General features: G+C 36.1%; 1 protein-coding gene across 1 annotated transcript; it reads left to right on the forward strand.

Annotated features, from left to right (window-relative positions):
• The first annotated feature begins 798 nt into the window (after positions 1–798).
• On the forward strand, positions 799–18,117 carry ANXA1 (annexin A1). Its single transcript, XM_006209357.4, has 13 exons — positions 799–951; positions 7,430–7,506; positions 7,602–7,710; positions 8,230–8,324; positions 9,129–9,242; positions 9,657–9,747; positions 11,285–11,364; positions 11,556–11,612; positions 13,176–13,269; positions 14,102–14,197; positions 15,326–15,384; positions 16,755–16,877; positions 17,766–18,117. The coding sequence occupies exons 2-13, from the start codon at positions 7,441–7,443 to the stop codon at positions 17,820–17,822; spliced, it is 1,041 nt and encodes a 346-aa protein (XP_006209419.1). The 5' UTR covers positions 799–951; positions 7,430–7,440; the 3' UTR covers positions 17,823–18,117.
• The last annotated feature ends 3,675 nt before the right edge of the window (positions 18,118–21,792 follow it).

A 21,792-nucleotide genomic window follows, 5' to 3' on the forward strand; every position in this document is an offset into this window, starting at 1 on the left:
GTTCCGTGATAGCTGCTACTCCATTAATCCTTTCATCTTATAGTTCTGGTTTAGTGTTCAAATTCTCTAGAATGTCAAAGGTCTATTTGTAGCAAAGTTTATATATAACTTATTCTATTAAAAGAATTAATGTACATAGGCCTTCCTCTGATGCCAATATTTTCTTTGAATGTCACAAAGATCGTATTTCTAACATTAACTAAAATTTTAAGACAATCTAGAACTTTATTTCTTTCATATTTCATATTGATAGCAAGCTGCATGCAATCACAAAATATCTTTTATTTTGAAGGCAAGAAAAATGCTGGTGAAAAAGAAATAGAAAATAATCCAGTACTGTGTAACATTAAAAGATACAAATATACGTTATTTTCTCAGTTGTCACAAGAATTCTAGTAAGCGGGCTGACTAGAAAATATTATCCTAATTTTACAAAAGTTGAAACAGATTCAGGGAAATTAAATATGTCCCAAAGCTCACATACTAATTAATGATGAAGCTGGGACTTAACCAAAGCGTTTTTTGGGTTTGTTTTGTTTTAAAGTTTATGATTTTTCATTTCATGATTTGTTTAACTAAAAAAGTGTGCCAATCATTGGTGTCAGGCTTGAGGAGTTTAGTACGGTATGCTTGAGAATCTCTTGCATTCTACTCCCCTGGAAAAAATAGTGCAGACTAAAGAGGGAAGAAAGAAAAATCTGTACTTCCATTTCTTTTCCTTTGTGCTGTAGGCTATGAGTTGGTTTAGAGAGTAGTTTTGCAAGACTTTGTTTTGGGCTAGGCCGGGCCCTGCATTTCAAACAAAAGGCAGCCAGTTACTAACTTCTGGTTGCTAGGTGTGGCCTCCTTTCAAATTCTATAAAATCAGAAGCCCAAGTTTTCACTTCTAGTCTGAAACAGCATTCAGAGGAGAATCTCTCTTCAGTTCTTTGGACAACGGTGAAAAAAAAGGTAAGTCTTGATTTTCCTTTCAGTTAGTTTTGGATGTTTTGAAAACTTTTCTCATCACGATGTTTAATGTTGCTTCTTCTGTGGGATTTGTAGCTAGGTGCACTTAATATGTCTGATAAAACTTTCTGTAAAACTACATTGGCTGGTTATATTTTGGGAATCACAAATTGTAATGTTTAGTTCACTTGGTTAAGAAATACAATTTTAAAAATGAGGAAGTTTTGCTTAATAGTGGTTTATTGTACTGTTGGTGAGTTACCATGGAAAAGAAGGAAAGAATGTGTTTTTTCCTACAAGTTATGAATTTCTGAGAACTGTGTGTGTTTTACGTGGAAATCATGATGGCTGTGGGTGTTTTGGGGGGGCCAGGCCTGAATGGAAGTGCCAGAGGTGGGTTTCAGAGAACCATTTCAAAATAGCAGGGCTTAAATAATTTTTCTTCTTTTGTGAAAAAAAAAAAAAGAAAGAAAAAAAACCCAGAATAGATTCAGATCTCATAGTGGCAATCATGTCCTTTGTAATTACGTTTTGAAATTAATGTTATGTTCACTCATGCAGTGTAAATAAATAGAAGATCTGCTTATGAATCGTTTCATTTAGAGAGGGTGTGGCCACATTCTTTCTCTTGGAGTCTCTGTGTCATAGACAGGCTTTTCAAGTGCTGATTTGAAAACCTAAGGGGACAGGAAATATTTCCTGGGTGGTGTCAGATAAGTTATCCCTTGGGAATGCCAGTAGGGCCCTCTAAATATTATTATACTTAGTAGCATCTTGATTGTTCAATGAGTTAATGGCCATAAAACTCCTTAGCAAAGCAGAAAGCGTATCTAAAGCAGAGTTTTTACTGGTGTTGGATGTATGTACAAAGTGGAGAGACTTTGAATCATAACCATATATCTGGCTATTGATTATTACAAATGTTCCTTCAAGATTTCTTTTTCTTAGCTCATTCTGAATGGTAAATGACCTGATATCTTTTAGTGCTAGTAAATTAAGAAAGGTGTGCAAATTTTCTTGCCTTGTTTGTGTCTACAAATATGTATGGATTTTGAAAAAGCAATATTCTCCACCCACAGGAATATATTTTGGTAGGTACGTTGCAAAATGACTCAAAAGTGGTAAAACGCTGGCTTCATAATTCTGAAATGGCCTCTTCTCTAGAAGTTATGTTACCGCCCTAGCCCCAGGCTCAGCCACCTCTGGCAGAAATCCAGTGTTTGACTGATGTTGACAAAATCCTTAATAATATTATTAAGGAACCAGCTAGAGTTTCATGCTTATTAAATACTTTTTCAATCAAAAGATCTGTAAAGTCTGATTTCTGTACATGATGTTAGATTGCTGAGCTGGTTCTTAATCCTCTCTAGACCCGTTCATCTATGACATACTTAAAAATCAGTACTACACCAATGGACCTTATTTTTCAGTGATAAACCAAAAGCCATTTTTGGAGTAAATTATTTTCTCTTTCTTTAAAATGGGATGGATTTTTATCAGAAAGATCAGAACAGATACAATTTATATAATACCTTCCTTCATTATGCTAATTTTCTCCATCTCCATCTACTTGAGGTGAAATTTAAGATTGGTACTTCAGAGCTATAATGAATCTTAGCTACTGTGTATTCCAACACTCCTATTTTTATAAATGGAGACACCCCCCGCCCCGAGAAGTTAAATGTTTTCTTGAGGTCATACAACCAGTTAAAGAGATTCAAAATAGGGCTCAGAACTCCTTACCTCTTATTTTTATATCCTCTAGTTGTCGATAGGAAACATTTGTTAAATTAGTATAGACATGCTCCCTAAATAATCAGCACCCATACACTATTTATCCATTCAATAATGCTCATTAGCATACTAAATACCAGGTACTCTGCCAGAGGTTGGAGGTTCATAATCAATAGTAGATTATCATTGCCCCCATGGAATGCTGCTGTAAATAGAGACAGTGATCATGCAGAACAACAGGGGTAAGTTAGGGGGAAAGGCAGGATGCTTTGGGAGAGCACCGATGGTCACTCACCCCAGGGCTGAACCAAGGAAGGCCTCCTGGGGGACGCGATGAGGCCCACGCTGAGTCCTCACTTAGAGGCACCATTTAGGTAAAGGGTAGTAGGCCTGGAGGGTGAAACAGCATTCCAGGCAAAGGGAACACCCTGCTCAAAGACCTAAAATCAAAACATTATGAGTTTACATTTCATAAAGTAATTCTTCATCAGTCATGCCATTGTACAGTTTAATTGCCTTTGCTCACCTGAGTAGGTGTGGGAAAGACTTGTGCAATATATATTTGAGGAAAAAAACTGCACACAGGCCAAAGCATTGAAAAATACACGCCCTAGGGCTGGGGTGAAACCTGCTACAGGCTCCATGGGTTGACTGTGAATGAATTTGATTGTTAAGTGTAAGCTACTAAAAATAACATTGATCTTGTCACTGTATTTTTGGGCCCTAGTTTAAACGAATATACAATATTTTGGAATCAGAAGGCATGGATTTATGAATGCCTCAATGCTTGCCACTAGTATCTAGAAAACTGATACGAAAAAAATTATACTTTGTTTTCCCAGGTAGACGGTGGGTACAATGACGGTGTCCTTGCAAGGATTCATTTCTGCTCCTATCATTGCAGAACTCTGGTCTTACTTGCTTGTCACCAGGAAGGCATGATAGACCACAAACCTCAGTTTCCTCTGTCAGAAGTTCTGGAAATAGCCTTTCATGAAGCTGACAGAGACAGATATTGCAGTTTTTAAAAAATTTACTCTGTTCTTTTGTAATAATTTCAAACCTTTAGAAAAGTTGCAAGAATATCGCACAGAATTACCATATACTTATTACCCAGATTCCCCAACCGTTAACCTTTCACCACATTTGCTTTAACATTAACTCTTCCTTTTCCTGCTTCCACCCTCTCTATATAGTTAATTTTGTCTGTATCATTAGAGAGAACACACAGATATGATGTTCCTATGTCTCTAAAAACTTCTGTCTGTATATATTAAAAAATAAAGACATGATCATAGTGCAAAAAAAAAAATCAGGAATTTAAATTTGTTACAACAAACCAAATTTTGTCTCAAATTGTCCCAGGGGTAAAATTGCCAATGGACCATTTCTAGAATACCTTTCTCTTACATTTAGTAAGCATGGCTCCCTCTCTTTCTAGCATCTTGAGCATACTTTTTATGCATATTTACCATCTTTAATTTCTTGCTGAATGAGAGGAAGAGCCCTCTCTTATGACACATAAATACATGAAAAATGTTAATCTCTAGAAATTTACACAACTTATTCACAGTTAAGTGAGACTGGTTTGCAGTGTATGTTCACAAACAGATGATTAATTAGAAGACCTCTGGAACATTATTAATTTCCATATTGGTCAGCCAATTTCATCTTCAAATTAGATGATGTTAAGGACTGAGATAAACTTGGCTTCAGAGCTCACTGGTAGCAAAATTAAATGCATATTGAACCAAGGAAAATTAAATACTTAGTACTTGCTCTTAAATACTTAGTACATGTTCTAAACATTGCAAGTAAAAAGAAAGACAGAAAAAAAGAAAAATCTTTTGTGAACTATAGGGTTCTTTAAATTTTTTTTACTGTACAATTCTAATTTCTACATCAGATCATTCTCTGAATAGTAACAAATATTTGTATAACATATAGCAATCTATAAAACATGTTTACATGTTGTATGTATTTATAGTTAAGAAATTTTGCCTTCAAATGATCAAATGGGTTTTATCAAGTACAAAATGCTGGTTTTCAGGTGGAGGATAGGTATTGAGCAGACAGAATGGTTTAGCAATACAATTTGAGCAAAATAGTTTTGCAGCGGTATTGGTAAGGTGTGTTGCAACTGTTAAAGGTTCTGTTGATACATGCGGTTGTGTTTGAGCACTTAACTAGAAGTGCATGATCAAATCTATTTTCTTTAGGGCAATTTTTTACATCCTGCCACAATCCTTGTGTCTTTAAGCTTTGCTGATAGCTAATGGATCTTATTTGGAAGAACTGAGATTCTACTTTCCTCTAATTGCTTTCCTGAGGCAGGTTCTATTCAGGTTGCTTTTCTTTTCCAGAGCCTGTTCCAGACCATATTTTCAGGCCATCCAAATGACTTCAGACTACAGTCTAGGAACACAGAGGATATGTCCCAAAGCTGTCTCCTCTATGGACACTCTTGTGTCAAATACATTATTCAACCCCTTTATTTTTGTTATTTTGTGTTATGTAATTAATAAAGCAATATTATTTTTCTAGGCTTTCTCAAGTTTATTTTTTTAAGACATTGATGAATTACAGAAGTATTTCTTTAAAAGAAAAAAAACTGCGAAGTGCAGCGCAGTTTTCATGAAGTTTATTTTGAAGCTGTGTGGCTCATTTTTAAAATTGTATTTGGCAATAGCCTTAAACTCTTTTGAAGTTTTTCTTTTCTAATTGAAACGAGTGGAAATATTGGAATACATATTTCTATAACTGAGGAGAAAGTACTTGGTTCAGTGACCAATCATATCACTTATTTTGAGGATTCTACTTTATAAAGGGCATGGAGGAGATGGTAAAAATGGAAATTTTAAATACCTGAAACCTTCCTGGAAGTTGCAAGTTTTGAATGTGCCAATTAAGCAACAGGAAAATGAAACTCCGCATGCCAACAGCAATTGTACCAGATCATAGTGTAATAGGAACTAAAACCTTGTGCAAAACTGTATGCCATGACTCTGTCTCAGGAAATAACTTCAAATTTATCAATTGCTGGGGATGGAAAGAGATTAAATGAATGCACAATGTATTGGTTCTTCTCACAGATGACAGAACAGTAATTTGAATGATCCCCACGATAATTAAGTGGAGATCGTTTCTGCTGTGGATATTATTTCCCTTACGTATTTAATCTCATTACTTGGAACTGCAGCTATTTTTCAGCAGGTGTGGATTGAAACACTTTGTCTGAACATGCTGTTAAGGAATCAGGTTATGGGTTTTACTTCTCACGAGTCATTTAGCTTCATATAAAGAATTTAAAACTGTGCTAGGATTATCCTTCCAACAGCCTTCAGACGTACTCATGAGAAATAAACAAAAGAGAATGGAGAGCTAGGTCAGTGGAGACCAGGAGCATGGGCTTCTAAAGACACAATCCTAGACAAAAAGGATCATTGATGGCTTCTTTTGTAGATAAACAGGAGAATGCATTAATTTTCACCATACTTTAGGTTTTAAAAGCATACATGGCTTATTAAATAAAAATATTGCTGAACCATGACAATAATTCAAGAAATTTTCTTTAAGGTAGAGTTTTCCAAAAGAGGGCACACATGGTGCAATTTCACTCTACTGAATCCTGTTACAGCAAAGAACCTGATATAAAATTAGCCTTTTCTGGGTTGTGTGTGTGTGTGTGTGTGTGTGTGTTTTGGGTAAAAAAACACATGGAGGACTAGTGTCTAGACACCTCAAATAGGAAGAAATGTGAGTGTAGCAATTACTCCGGGTGCTGAAATAATTTTATACCAAGGAACGGAAAAGGAAACTGAGTTAGTCTAGGGAGAAATGTCACTGGAATACCTTTTTACAGATAGTGTTTTGAGTCTGAATCCACTCCTGCAGAAATGGGTTATTTCACTTTATAAATGTAAATATTGTGCTCTTTTTCTACCCGTTACTTTTGTTCAAGTCCTCATTAATCCTATATAGATTCTCTCACAGCTTACTAAATGGTCTCTAATCTTCCATCTTGCCCATCTCTTGGCCATTCTCTATGATACAAGATGAATGATCTTTCTGAAATACAACTTTTTAACAAAATCTAATCATGTTTTCCCAAAGCTTTGAAAATACATTTACAGTTTATTTATTTATTTTTTAAAGTTTGGGCTTCGGTTAACATTTCTTGCTCCAGTAAATTTCTTTCAACTTCCTAAATATGACAAGCTTCTCTCTGTTTTGTTCTCTTTAGCTTTTCTGCCAGGCTGATCTCAATTCTTCCTGAGAGAGGCTCAGATCAGCCAGCACCTTCTCTGAGAACTGTCCTTAGCTTTTGAGTTTTCTTATGGAGAGCACACAATGCTTTTCAGTTCTTTTGAGGCATAGGATGTTTCAGTATTTTTGCATCCTCAGTGCTTGGCATATGCAATAGATGGTTTATAAATCTGGAGTAATGAAGGGAGTCACCAACTCTTCCCTCAGCCTATATGCTTACTTGTAGAAGTCATCTGATCCCTAAGGTTAGGACTGAATACGCCGAGAAAGAGCCAACTTTCTGAGTTGAGGCTTCTGTTCAAGGGCAGTAGACACTCTGTTTTAAATAAAACCTACATCTAGCATCTTATGATGAGCCTAAGAGCAATCCTGGACAGTAAGGGCAAAACTACTGTATATCTTGTGTACTTAAGAGGGGTGGGGTGGTGTGTACGTATGGTGGGTTTGTGGTTTGTAAAAGCATCCATCTGCTTTTTTCCAGATCCTTCAAAAATGGCAATGGTATCTGAATTCCTCAAGCAGGCCTGGTTTATTGACAATGAGGAACAGGAATACATCGTAAGTCAAGTGACAAGAAAATAAACTTAGTTAAATAGTAAAATAGGAACTAATGCAAGTGAATGGACAGTAATGTATTTCTCTCTCATCCACAGAAAACTGTGAAAGGATCCAAAGGTGGTCCTGGGTCAGCAGTGAGCCCCTATCCCAGCTTCAATCCATCCTCGGATGTTGCTGCCTTGCATAAAGCGATAACAGTTAAAGGTAATTATATCTCCCCAAAACATTCTCCTCCTGGACATTCCAGAATGGCTGTTTGAATGGCTATGAAAACCATACATGTGCAATGGAAAGAGTGTTTCATTTGGAAGATAAAAAGACTTCTTTGTCAACGAATATAGATATCCTTTCTCAGCACTCAGGAAATTTTGGTCAAATCAGTAGAATCTCTACTGCTACATCAGATATCCCTACCAGCTCATTTCTGGCAGAGACTCAATGCTAAAGCCAACGCCTCTGCTCATACTTAGGGTTTGAAAGAGGAAGCAAACACTGTAACACTGAGGCTTAGGAACAATTTCCTCTCCCTTTCTCATTCAAACAAATGGAAGTCATCTGAAGGGCTTCCATTTGATATGTACTGTTCCATCCATTTGATTTAATTTGTACTTCTTAGTTTTGTTAAGAACTTCATTTGGAGCATCTTGATAATGAATTATTTTATGTCAGATATTAAGGACGAAGAAAGGTGATTTTAAAAGTCTAGGTGCCCTTTATTTCCAGGTGTGGATGAAGCAACCATCATTGAAATTCTAACTAAGAGAAACAACGCACAGCGCCAGCAGATCAAAGCAGCATATCTCCAGGAAAAAGGAAAGGTAGGTTATAGTGGTAAATCGAGACAGTAAATGTCAGCCATACTTAGGTTTAAAAATAGGTTTGAAACACAGTTGCCTAGTTCTTTCAGTCTCTAGTCACTATTTTCCCATTACAACTAAGACTGGGGTTGCAATATTGCCATGTAATCAATTCTAGCAGATTTACTGGTTTTATACATTGTTTTGTCATCTTGTTCTTTGCACATGTGGTATTCCATATTGGAGACAAGACGTTAATCTGAACATGACAGATATTAAGATTACTATTGGCAATAAGGAAGATGTTCTGATCATGTCTTCTGCTAAAATTTAAACTGAGCTGTTAAATGTCCGAATGTAAGTTTATACATATAATTCTACTTTAAAATTAAGCTTTATATTTTTTATACCAAATATGGGTACTTTCTTTAAGGAGTGCAGTTAGAGAACTATAAAATGTCAATGTCTGATTATGGTGCTTTTTTGAACAGTGCAAACCTCAAAGGTTGGAAAATTTATTAATACATTATTTGTAAAGAATTCTTACTACTGTTTCTGTTAATACACAGCTCCAATCTTTTGAGCTTTGTGATTTCTTCCCTATATAAAAGATTGAGCACCCTATCTTTTAAGAAATTATACACAAATATAGATCTAAAAGATTAAAATAACATGAAATATTGGGTACCCCTTTCCATGTAAAAGTAAAGAGCTTTAAAAGATGGTTGGGTTTAGGATTCGGTAGGAAGACTACCTAAAGATTAGGTACCATCACATTACCTAGCATATCATTTACTAGAAGGTTATAACATCTCTTTGTTGTAGCCCCTGGATGAAGCTCTGAAGAAAGCCCTCACAGGTCACCTTGAGGAAGTTGTTTTGGCTTTATTGAAAACTCCAGCCCAGTTTGATGCTGATGAGCTCCGTGCTGCTATGAAGGTAAATCGCTTGATTTAAGCAAAACTGTTTTTCCTCAAGAGAATGCATAGGTCAATTCCACTTATACCTCCTGTTGTATTCTCAGCATCTAGTACAGGGCTGTCAATCAGTGGAAATGAAATGAATAAATAAACATCGGTGATAACTATGTTATTTCCACTACCCTTGTGATGTTACACTATGTCACAGATCTCACTTCTTATATGTTTGCCCAAAATACTAGCTTTAAACCCATTTGTTTTTAGAGCAATATAATAGACCTTATTGAAATTATTAAATACTGTGGATATTTACTAAGTATTGTGGGAAATTTACTAAATATCAGATTTAAACAAATTTGGGAACACCAAAACTAGTTGATGTTCATGAATGAAGATTTTTCTACATTTCTTTTTTTCTTCTTTTTCAATTCAGGGCCTTGGAACTGATGAAGACACTCTGAATGAAATTTTGGCATCAAGAAGTAACAGAGAAATCAGAGAAATTAACAGAGTCTATAGCGAAGGTAAGTTTTTTTGTGTCCAACAATCTAAATGTTTTAGTTTGAAAGGAAATCTGTTATACTTCTCTTAAAATTGAGTGTGGCTTTTAATTATGGGGACTTTGGAAACTACATATTAAAATATTTCTTCATTGTTTGGCACGTGTCTACCACATGCCCACACTGTTACCAGACATCTCAGTTGCTGAGGTGCAGATAAGGGACACAGTTGTCCCAGCCCTCATCAGGTGTGCACCTTAATAGAAAATGCGGGACAAATGGCCACATATAATTGCAATGGAAAACTCAATTCAAAGCACTGAATTTAAAGAATTTTCTAAAACCATTTCCTATTCCTCTGAGATTTATTTTGTAAAAATTTCTTGTTGCCTTTTATTTTGAAAAGATAACAAAAAGAATTTCCAAACCTTTGTCCTTGAAACGGTAAAGAGCTAGGTGCTTATAATGCTCTGATGGAAACTAACTTTACTATTATGAACATAAATGACTCACTTACTCTCTATGTCCAGTCAGATCCATGGGGATGAAAGAGAAGCCATGGCTCATTTTATTTACTCAGTGAAACATCTTGTTTAAATGACACTTTCAATACTGTAAAGGGAGTATCTGCAAGCGGGTTCTGGGCAGTGCTGGGCCTTTCACTACTTTCCTTTTATAATTTCCCAAGACCCAGCTTTTTGTTTTCCAATATGTGGCACCACAGAGGGTCTTGCTGCTTGGTTTTCATCCCAAGCACAGGGAATACAATTGCCCTTGTGTACTGTTTTCAGAGCAATCTAATAAAGGAATCAGAATGAGGAAGTTTTAACCTCATTTTCTGCAATTCTTATCTCATTACCAATATTTATCTTAGATCCATTTATCAGTGATAATCATCAAGAGGGGGATTATTCTTAGTTTTTTTTTTAATAAAACATAGTTTACAAAGGTAAATATCCATATTTCTCCATCATTCTCAAGGCGTAGTTCAATGATGGCTTATTATATTGTTCTGTCTTCTAGTCAGTTATAAATTCAGTTAATTTTTTTCTAACACAGCGTTATTTTGCAAGTGAGGTGTTTAGACAAAGTTTAAAATCTATATATAGATGTATATACATATACGTATGCTTACATAGTTAAACTATATTACATAGAAGATATTTATCATTTTTAAAGTAAATAAATGATCTGTGTTCAAGCAAGTATCTCTGGTTTATTCTTTTAAATAACTGTTTTATTCATACCAGTGCTAAACTCTGGTATGACTTAGTAATGTATACCAATGCAATTTATTCTTGATAGCTAAAGCTTTAGGACTGTAGGTTTTCATTCACAGTATGACCTAAATTGCTTTAATTGCCCTATAGGAAATAAATTTGATGATCAAAATTTTTACTTGCTCTGATTTCTCTGTTTTTATTAAAAAATGGTAATATATGAAATGTGTTTCAAGAGTCATTAAACATTTGGCTTTGCAAATTGTGGGCCATTATGGAGACATTATTATTATCGCCATTATTTATCACTAGTTGACTGTAAAATATATTTCTCTTATTAGAATTGAAGAGAGATCTGGCTAAAGACATCACCTTTGACACATCTGGAGATTATCGGAATGCTTTGCTGTCTCTTGTTAAGGTAAAACTCAAATAGTTCAGGAAATGCCTCTTCTTTTATGAAAAGTAAAATCTTAAATTTCACCTCTCTATAGAAATGAGCAATTCACTTTTTCACAAAAAAAATACTAGTCATCTGATTTGAAGGGAATTAAGTAAATCGTGTGATTACGTGCTAGAAGATTACTTACAAGAGAACGGGATATTTTTCAGGGTGACCGATCTGAGGACCTTGGCGTAAACGACGACTTGGCTGATTCAGATGCCAGGGTAAGCAAGTGCTCCCAATCCTCCTAGAATCCACCTTCCTTCTTCAGATCGGTCCTATCCTGAGCTGAGGTACCACCTGAGCTTCTCCGACAGGACAAGGGCACCTAGAGTCCTTTCTCCAAATGATGCCCACTGTCCTGCCCTTGTGGGGCCCGAGAGAGGAAGTGTGGCCTTTGTATATTCAGTAGATGGTGAGAGAGACTGGAGAGAACAGTGAGATTTTGGTTTGTCATTCCCATGAATTGTTTTGTCGAGAGAACTCTTGAGTTTTTATTTTACTAGGTATAAGAAAGGGCCAAGAAATAGTTTATTAAGGAAAGTGGAAAGAATAGGCCTTTCTAACATTCTTCAACAGTGAGCACTGGAATGGTTCAGAGGTGTAAGTTTAATAAAAATATTATGATAATGATATTAGAATTATAAAAAATAGAACATATTTATATATTTTCAAGTATATTGTTATCTATAGTTTCAGCAAAGTTGCTGGTTTTTTATATATACACCAATCCATTAGCAACATTAGAAAAATTATATCATTTTAGGGCCTGGAACTTTTGTTTAAAAAAACAAACAAAAGACAACTATTACTTGCATACACCTTGCTCATGGGATAGTATTTGCTACAAATTCATCACAGTGAGTGAGTAAGAATAGAAACTGACTTGTCCACCCCCACTCCCTTCATTGTACCAGTATGTTATCTTGTACATAATAGGCACTCATTAACTTTTGTTGAATAAATGCATATATATCAGATGTTTGCTTAAAAAGTCCAGAATAACTTAATGTCCATTGGAAGTTTGACCATTTGAATATATTAGAAATTGTGTAATCATGTCAAAGAAAAAAGTTAGTATTTGAATAATTTCCATAATAAGAAATCACTCTTATTTGATTGTGACATTTCTGAATTTGCTTTCCATTTTAAGACTATCAGGGCTCTTAGATACATATTTATGGCAGCTACATGGATTAGTGTGATCCAGGAGGACGACGGTAATTAACATTTCAAAGTTAACAGAGCATGCTTGTGACTATAAGGCAAGGATTATCTTCCTCTTTTACAAAAGAGGAAATTCTGTAGTTTAATAAGGTCAACGTATTTGTCCAAGATTACAGAGCTATTAGGTTGCAGAGTCAGAATTTGAATCCAGAAATTCTAACATCAAAATTCAAGATCTGGTAATGGATGAATTGTTGATTTACTAGTACTGTTTGCTGATAATTACTTTAAACAATTAAAAGTGAAATTAAAAATTAGAGAGTCCCTTGGAGTTGTCTGGATACAGAACGTAAATCTTACAGCAATTTAAATCAACAGACATTTATTCTGCAAACATATATTCCATCTCTAGTGTTTGCAAGGCACCTGGAGAGACACCGTGGAAAATACTTGACAAAATAAGGTCCGCATCTTTAGGGAACTTGTAATCTTAGCATTGCCTATTCTGATTGTACTGGACACAAAGCAGCTGCCTCAAAAATCTTTGAAGAGCTCTCACATTCTTGTGCACATATCAACACAGCAGACAGTCAAGTGTTGAGTTTGGTGTTTCTTGACAGGCCTTGTACGAAGCAGGAGAAAGAAGAAAAGGGACAGACGTGAATGTGTTTAATACCATTCTTACTACCAGAAGCTACGCCCATCTTCGCAGAGGTAAGAAGAAAACAAACGTTTCCTGGGACCTGTTTACAAAAGATGCAATTGTTTTGAGGACCAATAAGAGAAGGGAAAGAGAGAAGTCTTACTCGGCGTCACTGTGGATGCTGTGCTTCTGACCCCTTATTGCTATTTCTGCATTTGTCCACGTTTGTACAGCCACCATTTTACAGTATTTGAAGCCCATTTTATGACTTTGGCTAGAAGAACATTAGTTCATTATTTTTACTATCTCTATTCGCCCAAATATTTGGAATCGGTCTGACAAAATGCACACATACAACAGAACAAATAAACTTACAATGAAGAAAAACAAAAAAAGCCTTTTCTTTAGAAAACAGTATATAGATGCTTGAAACAAAAACCAAAAAAGAGTCCTTGCCTTTGATCACAAGATTTAGCTCTGAGTCTTCTGGAAGCCAAGGCAAAGGGAAGATTGTGATGACTACCTAAAATTTGTTATTTTATAATAGCACTCTGATTGCTAATGTTAGAATTCAGAGAAATTTACTGCACAGATCTTTATATAAGGGAAAATCCATTTGCTATGACACTAGCTCTGATGTAGTGCCATGGCTGTCAATCATATGCCACTTATAATAAATGTCAACATTTGCAAGAATTTCCCCAAAATATACAGAAGCACCAAAATAAGCCATGTGAGTTACATTCCTAGGAGAAGATGAAGTATCCAAAATATGCTCAGTTGAATAATTAGCTTTAAAATGTGTGTTTTGAAGCTCCTAAGGAATGCTTTGACTCAGTTGCCCTGATTTTGCTAAAAGAAGAGGAAGTTTTGTACATCTCTTAGTTTAAATTTAATATTCAGTATTTCAGAAGTACTCCAAGTACAGTCAGCATGACATGAACAAAGTTCTGGACCTGGAGCTGAAAGGCGACATCGAGAAATGCCTCACAGTTATTGGTATGTAGTCCTGGAGGGGGCAGAGTTTTCTAACTTGAAATTACATTGCCAAGGCTGTCCCATAATTTATAAAACAAAATATAATAAAACAAAACAAAACAAAAACTAAGATATAATTTATCTATGTTTCAAATAGAGACAACTTGTAAGATAATGGCAATAAATACTTAAAGTTATACAATGGCCTTCTTAGTAATAACAGGTATTTCCTTTTTCAAAAAGACAAACAGGTGGACAATATTTACTGGGCAGCTGCTCACACCAAGCAATACACCGGGTTGGGTATGGCACGGAGGAAACTCAAAATGATTATTAAGAGCATGGGATCTGGAATTAGATAAATGCAGATCCACATCTTGGTCTGTCACTTGCTAATTGAGTAATCTTGGGCAAGTCCAGAGAATTTGTTTCAGTAGGTCTCTGGTGGCTTCTGAAAAGCTCTTCAGAAGAAAAAGATTTTAAAGGTTTCCCATTTTGTCAGATGGCCTGTCAAGGTTTGGGAACCTGCATTCTAAAGCAATGCTTCTCAAACACTAATATGCAAATGAATCCCTTGGGAATCTTGTTAAAATGCAGATTCTGATTCAGCAGGTCTGGGGTGGGGCCTGGGATTCTGTATTTCTCACCAGCTCTCAGTTGATGCCAACTCTTTTGGTCAAGACATCACACTTTGAGTATCAGGGTAGAGAATCTTGCTAATTGACAGAAGTTTCAGTGCTTTCTTTGGCAGTTGCCTTATATTTTAAGCCTGTCCAATTCCACTTAAAATTGTTTTCTTATTACAACATGAAAAAAGTATTTCTTGCATGCCAACATGCCCATTAACACCTAATGGTTTCCCTGTTTCCATGAAGAGTGTACTCAGGATAGCATGAATTACTGAAGTTGCTATTGGGTGGATTTAAGGTAACAGGAGATAAGTCACATTGTTAGGGGACAGAATATTCAAAATCACCATCTAGGGAATAGCTTTTTGTAAGCCAAGTATCCCATACTGGGGAGCAAAGTAGTGAGCACCAGGGATGGAGAATAGAGTCTTACTTGCAAAACTGTACTTCCTGTTTCTTTTTATATGCATGTTTCTCCTTTTGTGGTGAATATGTGGACTAAAATATGCCTCTCTTGCAGTGAAGTGTGCTACAAGCAAACCAATGTTCTTTGCTGAGAAGCTTCATCAGGCCATGAAGGTAGCCTTCTGCTTATATGATTTGCTTAGGGGAAAAAAATACTGTTTGTGGGGAGAAGAATGGAAAACCTATTGTTGTTTGAAAATTTCACTTATTTTAATATCTTTCCCTTAAAAAGAATTACCTTTCCATCCAATGTAAAGGGTAATACACTTCCTTATTAGAATAAAATTCTGCCAGATTTGTTATCTTTTTTAATAGGTAAGATAGTAAGGTGAGCTCATAGGTAATTTGTGGATTACTCATGATTTGCATAAAACCTGAGTCAGTAGAGGAAGGGTGAGATACCTTCTCTTTTAATGTATAATTTTAGCAACCTACTTCTGCCAAGGTTGTGAGTTTTACAATCTCCCCCTTTCTAAGTTTCATTTATCTTTTTTAGTATTCGGTCTTCCATGCCATTGCGTGGCTTAAAGTCACTCTAGGACTTTATTTAAAATGTTCTAAGATTACCGAAGTGGAAGGTGTTACTAAGATGTGTTTGAGATGCCGTTTAACCCCTTGACTTTAAAGTTACTGTCCAGCATGCATACTGTTATATAGGACCCCACCTATATACTCGTATTGTGAAAAGTTATAAAGTTGTCTCTTTTTTTCCTTTGCAACTCCCAAATAAGGAACTTTTCAGAGAGAAGTAATAGGAAGAGCCCCTATGAAGTGATAGGCATTGTGCCACTGGGTAGTAGGCAGTACAGCCCCCCTCAGTGCTGACCCCCTGCCCGCTGGGATCTAGTGAGGTAATCAGATGGGTAATGATGGACACCTAGCATTGTAAAAGAGCAGAAGAGGGACCTGTGCCCCAGACCTTGGAAACCAATGTAGACTTGCTGTCAGCTAAACTAAAACCTGATATTTGAAGAGGAATTAGCCAGATGAGAGCAGGAGTGGAAGAGATGAAGGGCTAAACCAAGTCTGGTCCAGGAGGAGGAGGTAGCATGTCCTTTTCAAGAGAATAAATATGATTAGAGTGATGGTATGTGGTGGAAGAAGTTGTAGAGTTAGGCAGGGCATTGTAAGCCCAGATAAAATAATTGATTTTCATCCTAAAAGCAACAGAAGGCCTTTGAAGAGTTTTAAATAGATGAATTAGATGATAAGATTTGCAATTTAGAAAGTTTATTTTTAATTAATGAATAGACAGAGGAAAGACTGGATGGTGGAAGACTAATTAGGAGGCTGCTGGTGTAGCAGTTGGGTTCTTCTGTTTCATTACCACTTGTACAAATTGTGTGTGTGTATTTTAATGTGGAGATAGTTTCTCCGTGAAACTCTATAGGCAAACCAAAAGCTTCACATTCAAACCCATATCCTGCCTTATTAAGAGGATGCTCTGAAGGTGAAGGACACTTACCATCACTTGCTTTGGACAGGGTGCTGGAACTCGTCATAAGACACTGATCAGGATTATGGTTTCGCGTTCTGAAATCGACATGAATGACATCAAAGCATGCTATCAGAAGTTGTATGGCGTCTCTCTCTGCCAAGCCATCCTGGTACGTTGTGATTTTTATCCTACTACCCCCGCAAGTGACAGTTCTTTCGCAACCTCTTCAAAGAGAAAGGCTGGCTTTTTGTATCTGTAAATTTCATATGTAAGATTAATTTGTTATATTAAGATCCATCATTTAAAGTAAATTGAACTTTCATTGGTAAAATCTGCTAATGAGTTTTATACTGAAAGACTGCAAATTTTTCAATAGCCATGGAAGTAGTTTCCCATATATAAATTTAGCGACCAAAATATTTTAGTAGGGAGAGATAATGATTTGTGTTGCAATGAATATTGATCAGAGGATTAGAAATTTATTATCCTAGATTTTCTCTTAACTTTGTCATACACAAAATGTATAAAATGCATGGTTGAAGTTATATTATAATGTTAAAAAGTAAAAAGAAAGGTAAGTCAAGGGGTTTTGGACTTAATGAAAGATATGTGACTATTTAAATTCAATTTGGCATTTATAGTAGATAACTAAAATTAACCAAGAAAAACTGAGAAGAATCACAGGCTTGTCTTTCTCTCTAACGAGCTTGTCAGGTATTCCTCAAGACGATATAAAAATATATTGTGTTATACTTAATTCTGTGTGATGTTTCACTCTTGGAAAATAATGGCTCTAATATAATATAATAATTCAGAGAAGTTTGCAATCTGAATTTTGAAAGCTGTTGTCTTTCATGTAATAACTGATTATTTTTATATGAATTCTATTATTTAATTAGTGATATTCTTATCAAAGATCCTAGATAATTGATGCACTGTGATGTATGTTCTGTTAGTGTTAAGTCTACTAAAACAATAATTCTTCTACAATTAAAAAATACCTATATTGGTTATGGTTTCAGGTAGCATTAAGTATACTTTATTTTTTAATCAACAGGATGAAACCAAGGGAGATTATGAAAAAATCCTGGTGGCTCTCTGCGGAGGAAACTAAACATTCCTTTGATGATCTCAAGCCCTTTGATCAGAAGGCTTTTTAATCATATCTTTTCATTCCATATCATAGACTTTAATAGGAGAGTTTCTTCAGCAGAACTGCAGTCTAGCTAACTCCTTCCTGAAAAATAGAGCCTATTAATCACTTTTTTTTGTATTACAACTCTACATAATAGAGATAAGTTTTTTTAAACTATATTTACCTCAAACTATAAAACCCCATAAACAGGTTGTTCTAGTAACACTGCTTGCGTGAGATGTTTATGTTGCAGAAAATAAAGTGATTTTACAGGACAACTGGTCTGCCGTCAGCTCTTTTATTCTGATTTTCTTTTGTGTGTGATGCAGTGGTTTGATGCGGTATCAAGGGACAGGGGCCTGAATTCTAAATTATAATCATGTAATGAAATAAACGTCACAGATTAAATTAAATATTCACAAAGTTAGAAAGTGAACATCCTACATTCTACCATCTGAGTACAGATTATTGAGAGCGTCTCTGTACAATAACGGATTTACTGCATCAGCATTGTGACAATTAGACATTCAGCTATAGTTCATGAACCAGCATAAAGATGAAATGGCAACAGCTATAAAAATTCGTCACTTTTAAAAAAATGGTAGCTGCACGTTCAGTTTTCTGAGAAACCATCAAACTGTTTTCCAGCGTGGCTGAACCATTTTACTTTTCTATCATAAATGTACGAGTAATCTAGTTTCTCTAAAACCTCAGCAGCACTTGGTATTGTCACTATGTTGTTTTTTGGGGCATGATTTATTTTTTATTGTTGAATTCTGAGACTTTATATATTCTAGGTATTAGTCCTTTCCCAAATACGTGGTTTGCAAATACTTTCTCTCAGTCTGTAGCTTGTCTTTTTATCCTCTGAATAGGTAGTCTTTCTCAGAGGAAACATTTAAAATTTTTCTTTTCATTGATTTTGTTTTTGGTTTCACATCTACAGACGCTTTACCTAACCTTACAGCCTGAAAAACTTCTCCTGTTTTTGCCTTTCTAACAAAGCTTCAGCTAGTGTTCAGACATCAGTTCTTCCAAAAAGTCGTCTTTTGACACCTGAATCTAGGTTAGGTCTCCCTCCTCCAAGCCCCCATAATACTGTACTGTAATTGCCTGCTCATTTGCACTTAACTGTTTTCTAGGTTTCAGAAGGGTAGAAACTGTGTCTGTTTTATTCACTTCTATTTTTCTAGTAGCTACCCCAGACTCTCTTAGGTAATAATATACTTAAATCTTTAAATATAAATAAATGAACAAACACAAAGCAGGTAGCTGGTATTTTGTATTTGCAGAAAAAACTTTTCCTTCACCCTTCCTCGTCTGATACATGAGTTTTTGTGAACCTATGGTGATTTTGTTAAAACACACACAGAGACTCGTTGGTTTTGGCATGGAGGACTAGAAACTATATACTGTCAATGGAAAATTTCTCAAACTACATAATAATAGAATTTTCAACGATCTATATAAATCTAGGAACAGTACAAAAGAGACTATATTTACTGCAAAATCATCCATCCCCCATGTATTAATAATTGGCCTTTCATGCTTTTCTATCTGGGCTAAGCACACATTTGGTCTACATACTTCATCTATGGCTCAAATGTCTCATAGGCTTCTTGATTCTTGCTTCTATATTAGTTTTATCTACCCTCATTTGTTTATTTTTCTTCTTATTATTAAATAATAAAGCAAATACTTAGCATGGTGACCCACCTCTGCTCTTTGCATCCTCAGTAACACTTGGCACCAGAGTGTCTAGCTTAAGTCTTTGAGCTCCACTTCCTTTGACTTTTTTCTTTCTCTTTACTTCCTGTTCCTATATGCCTCATATGGAATGCACAGGGACAATTTTTATGTATGTATCAGTTAATTTTGTGACCTTCTGTAATTAACAGAAAAGATGACTAACAGTGGCTAAATAGATTGTTTTTTTTAACAAGAAATCAAGGAGAAGACTGCTGCTGGCATTGGGCCAGAGACTGAATATCAGGAAATCCTGAGATCATTTGGCATCTTTCTTATGTAGGCTACCTCATGATCTTAAAGTGGCTTCCCGAGATCCAGACGTCATGTCTAGGTTCATCATGTCTAGGAACTACTTAGGTTCCCTGAACCAATTCTTCTGCTTAGAAACAAAGCTGGACGATTGTGTGTGTACATGATGGTGTAAAGCAACAGGTCTCTTCGAGCTTAAATGTTAAGAGTATCAGTTAGGTCTGGTTGAAAGCAAGATAAACGAATTTGTTAACTTATGAAAGAATGAGTGTGTTGGAGTAAAAGGGACTGAGAATGGGTAGAAGGCTAGGGGTCCAAGTTTAGAAATAGGCGAGAAAATTGGGAGCTGTGAAGGAATGAGAAACAGGAGAAAAAAAAAGTATAGCAAATTTCCATGCTCCCACATCCTAACCGGGAGACCACCACTCTGCTGTCACCAAGACCGCTGCGGGAAGTCACCTCCAAACCTCTCTCTTCCTGGCTAGGCAGGTCTGGCTAGAGGAATCTGCAGTTGTCGTCAGCTGGAGCTGGAAAACCGAGGGCTCACAGGCATCTTTCTATATATGATAATTTCAGGCGTCTCCAGCACACTAGATTGAGTTTCCTCACAGCATGGTAGCTCAGAAGAGTAAGCTGACTGACCCAGGAGCTCAGGGCTCCAACAAGAATGCTCCAGCTACCGAGGCAGAAGCTACATCACCTTTTATGACCTAGCCTCAGAAGTCTCACATTACTTCTCCACATTATTTTGGTTACAAGCAAGTCATATGCCTGCTCAGATTCAAGTGAAGAGTAATTACACTTTACCTCTTAAAGGGGGAAATGGCACAAATGAACTTATTTACAAAACAGAAACAGGTTCACAGACACAGAAAACAAACTTTTGGTTACGAGGGGGGAAAGGGAGTGGGAAGGGATAAATTGGGAGTTCAAGATTTGCAGATGCTAACTACTATGTATAAAATAGATACACAATAAGTTTTTTCTCTATAGCACAGGGAACTATAGTCAGTATCTTTTACTGATCTATAATGAAAAAGAATATGAAAATGAGTATATGTATGTACGTGTACGACTGAAACAGCTGTCGTACACCAAAAATGGATGCAACGTTGTAAACAAAAACAGGAAGTGGCAAGGTCCCAGATGTTCTGGGGAAGAATAGAGATATTGTGACAGCCATCTGGGGGGAAGAAGACACTCTGTGTGTAGGACAACAGCATGTCACTACATTCCATGTGACATCGTTCGCAATGTCCTCCCCGGAGTGGCTGTGCAGATTCACAAACTGTCACTGCTTTAAAAAACTGTCAAGATTCTCCTATTCTGATTATTTAACTACAAGACAAAATAATACACAGATATCCATTTTGGGAAATATTTTTATGGGGTGCTTACAAGGTACGTTCAATTTATTGGCACAACCGTCTCATAGTTGAAAAGATCATACTCAGCGAATGAGGGTCGAGAGCAATAACGATTTTTTTTCTCTTTGTGGAAGTCACGGGATATTACTGGTAAAGAAGAAGAAGAGGACATTTGTGGGTATTTGCTAAGGGTTTATTGTAATACGAGAGCACAGTGGTATAGAGGGTAGTGACGTCGGAGCCACAGAGATCTGAGTTCTGATCTAGCCTCTACCACTTATTAAGTGACCCCAAAGAGAGTAACAACTTTTCTTGAGCTGGAGTGTCTCATCAGTGAAATGCTACAACTACAGCTGGTGCTGCCTGCCTTACAGAGCTGCTATAACGATTAGACATAATGGAGTTAAAGTGACTAACACTTAACAGGTGCATAAAAAACTGGGGGAGCAGCTAACACTAAAACACCTAAGAGAAACTGAAAGAAAATCACTGCTTTCAAATACTAAGGTAATTGGTGATGAGAGGCCAAACAGTCAACACGTTTGACTGCGGATTGTTTTTCATCCATTTCTTTCGCTATAGAT

Source organism: Vicugna pacos, chromosome 4 (assembly GCF_048564905.1).
Source record: "Vicugna pacos chromosome 4, VicPac4, whole genome shotgun sequence".
In the NCBI taxonomy this organism is placed as follows: Eukaryota; Metazoa; Chordata; class Mammalia; order Artiodactyla; family Camelidae; genus Vicugna; species Vicugna pacos.

Excerpts from the sequence above, each read along its gene's own strand:
- ANXA1 (XM_006209357.4), top strand. The coding sequence starts at position 7,441 with ATGGCAATGGTATCTGAATTCCTCAAGCAGGCCTGGTTTATTGACAAT. Across the intron at positions 7,507-7,601 it reads ATGAGGAACAGGAATACATC|AAAACTGTGAAAGGATCCAA; the intron begins GTAAGTCAAGTG and ends TCTCATCCACAG. Across the intron at positions 7,711-8,229 it reads TAAAGCGATAACAGTTAAAG|GTGTGGATGAAGCAACCATC; the intron begins GTAATTATATCT and ends CTTTATTTCCAG.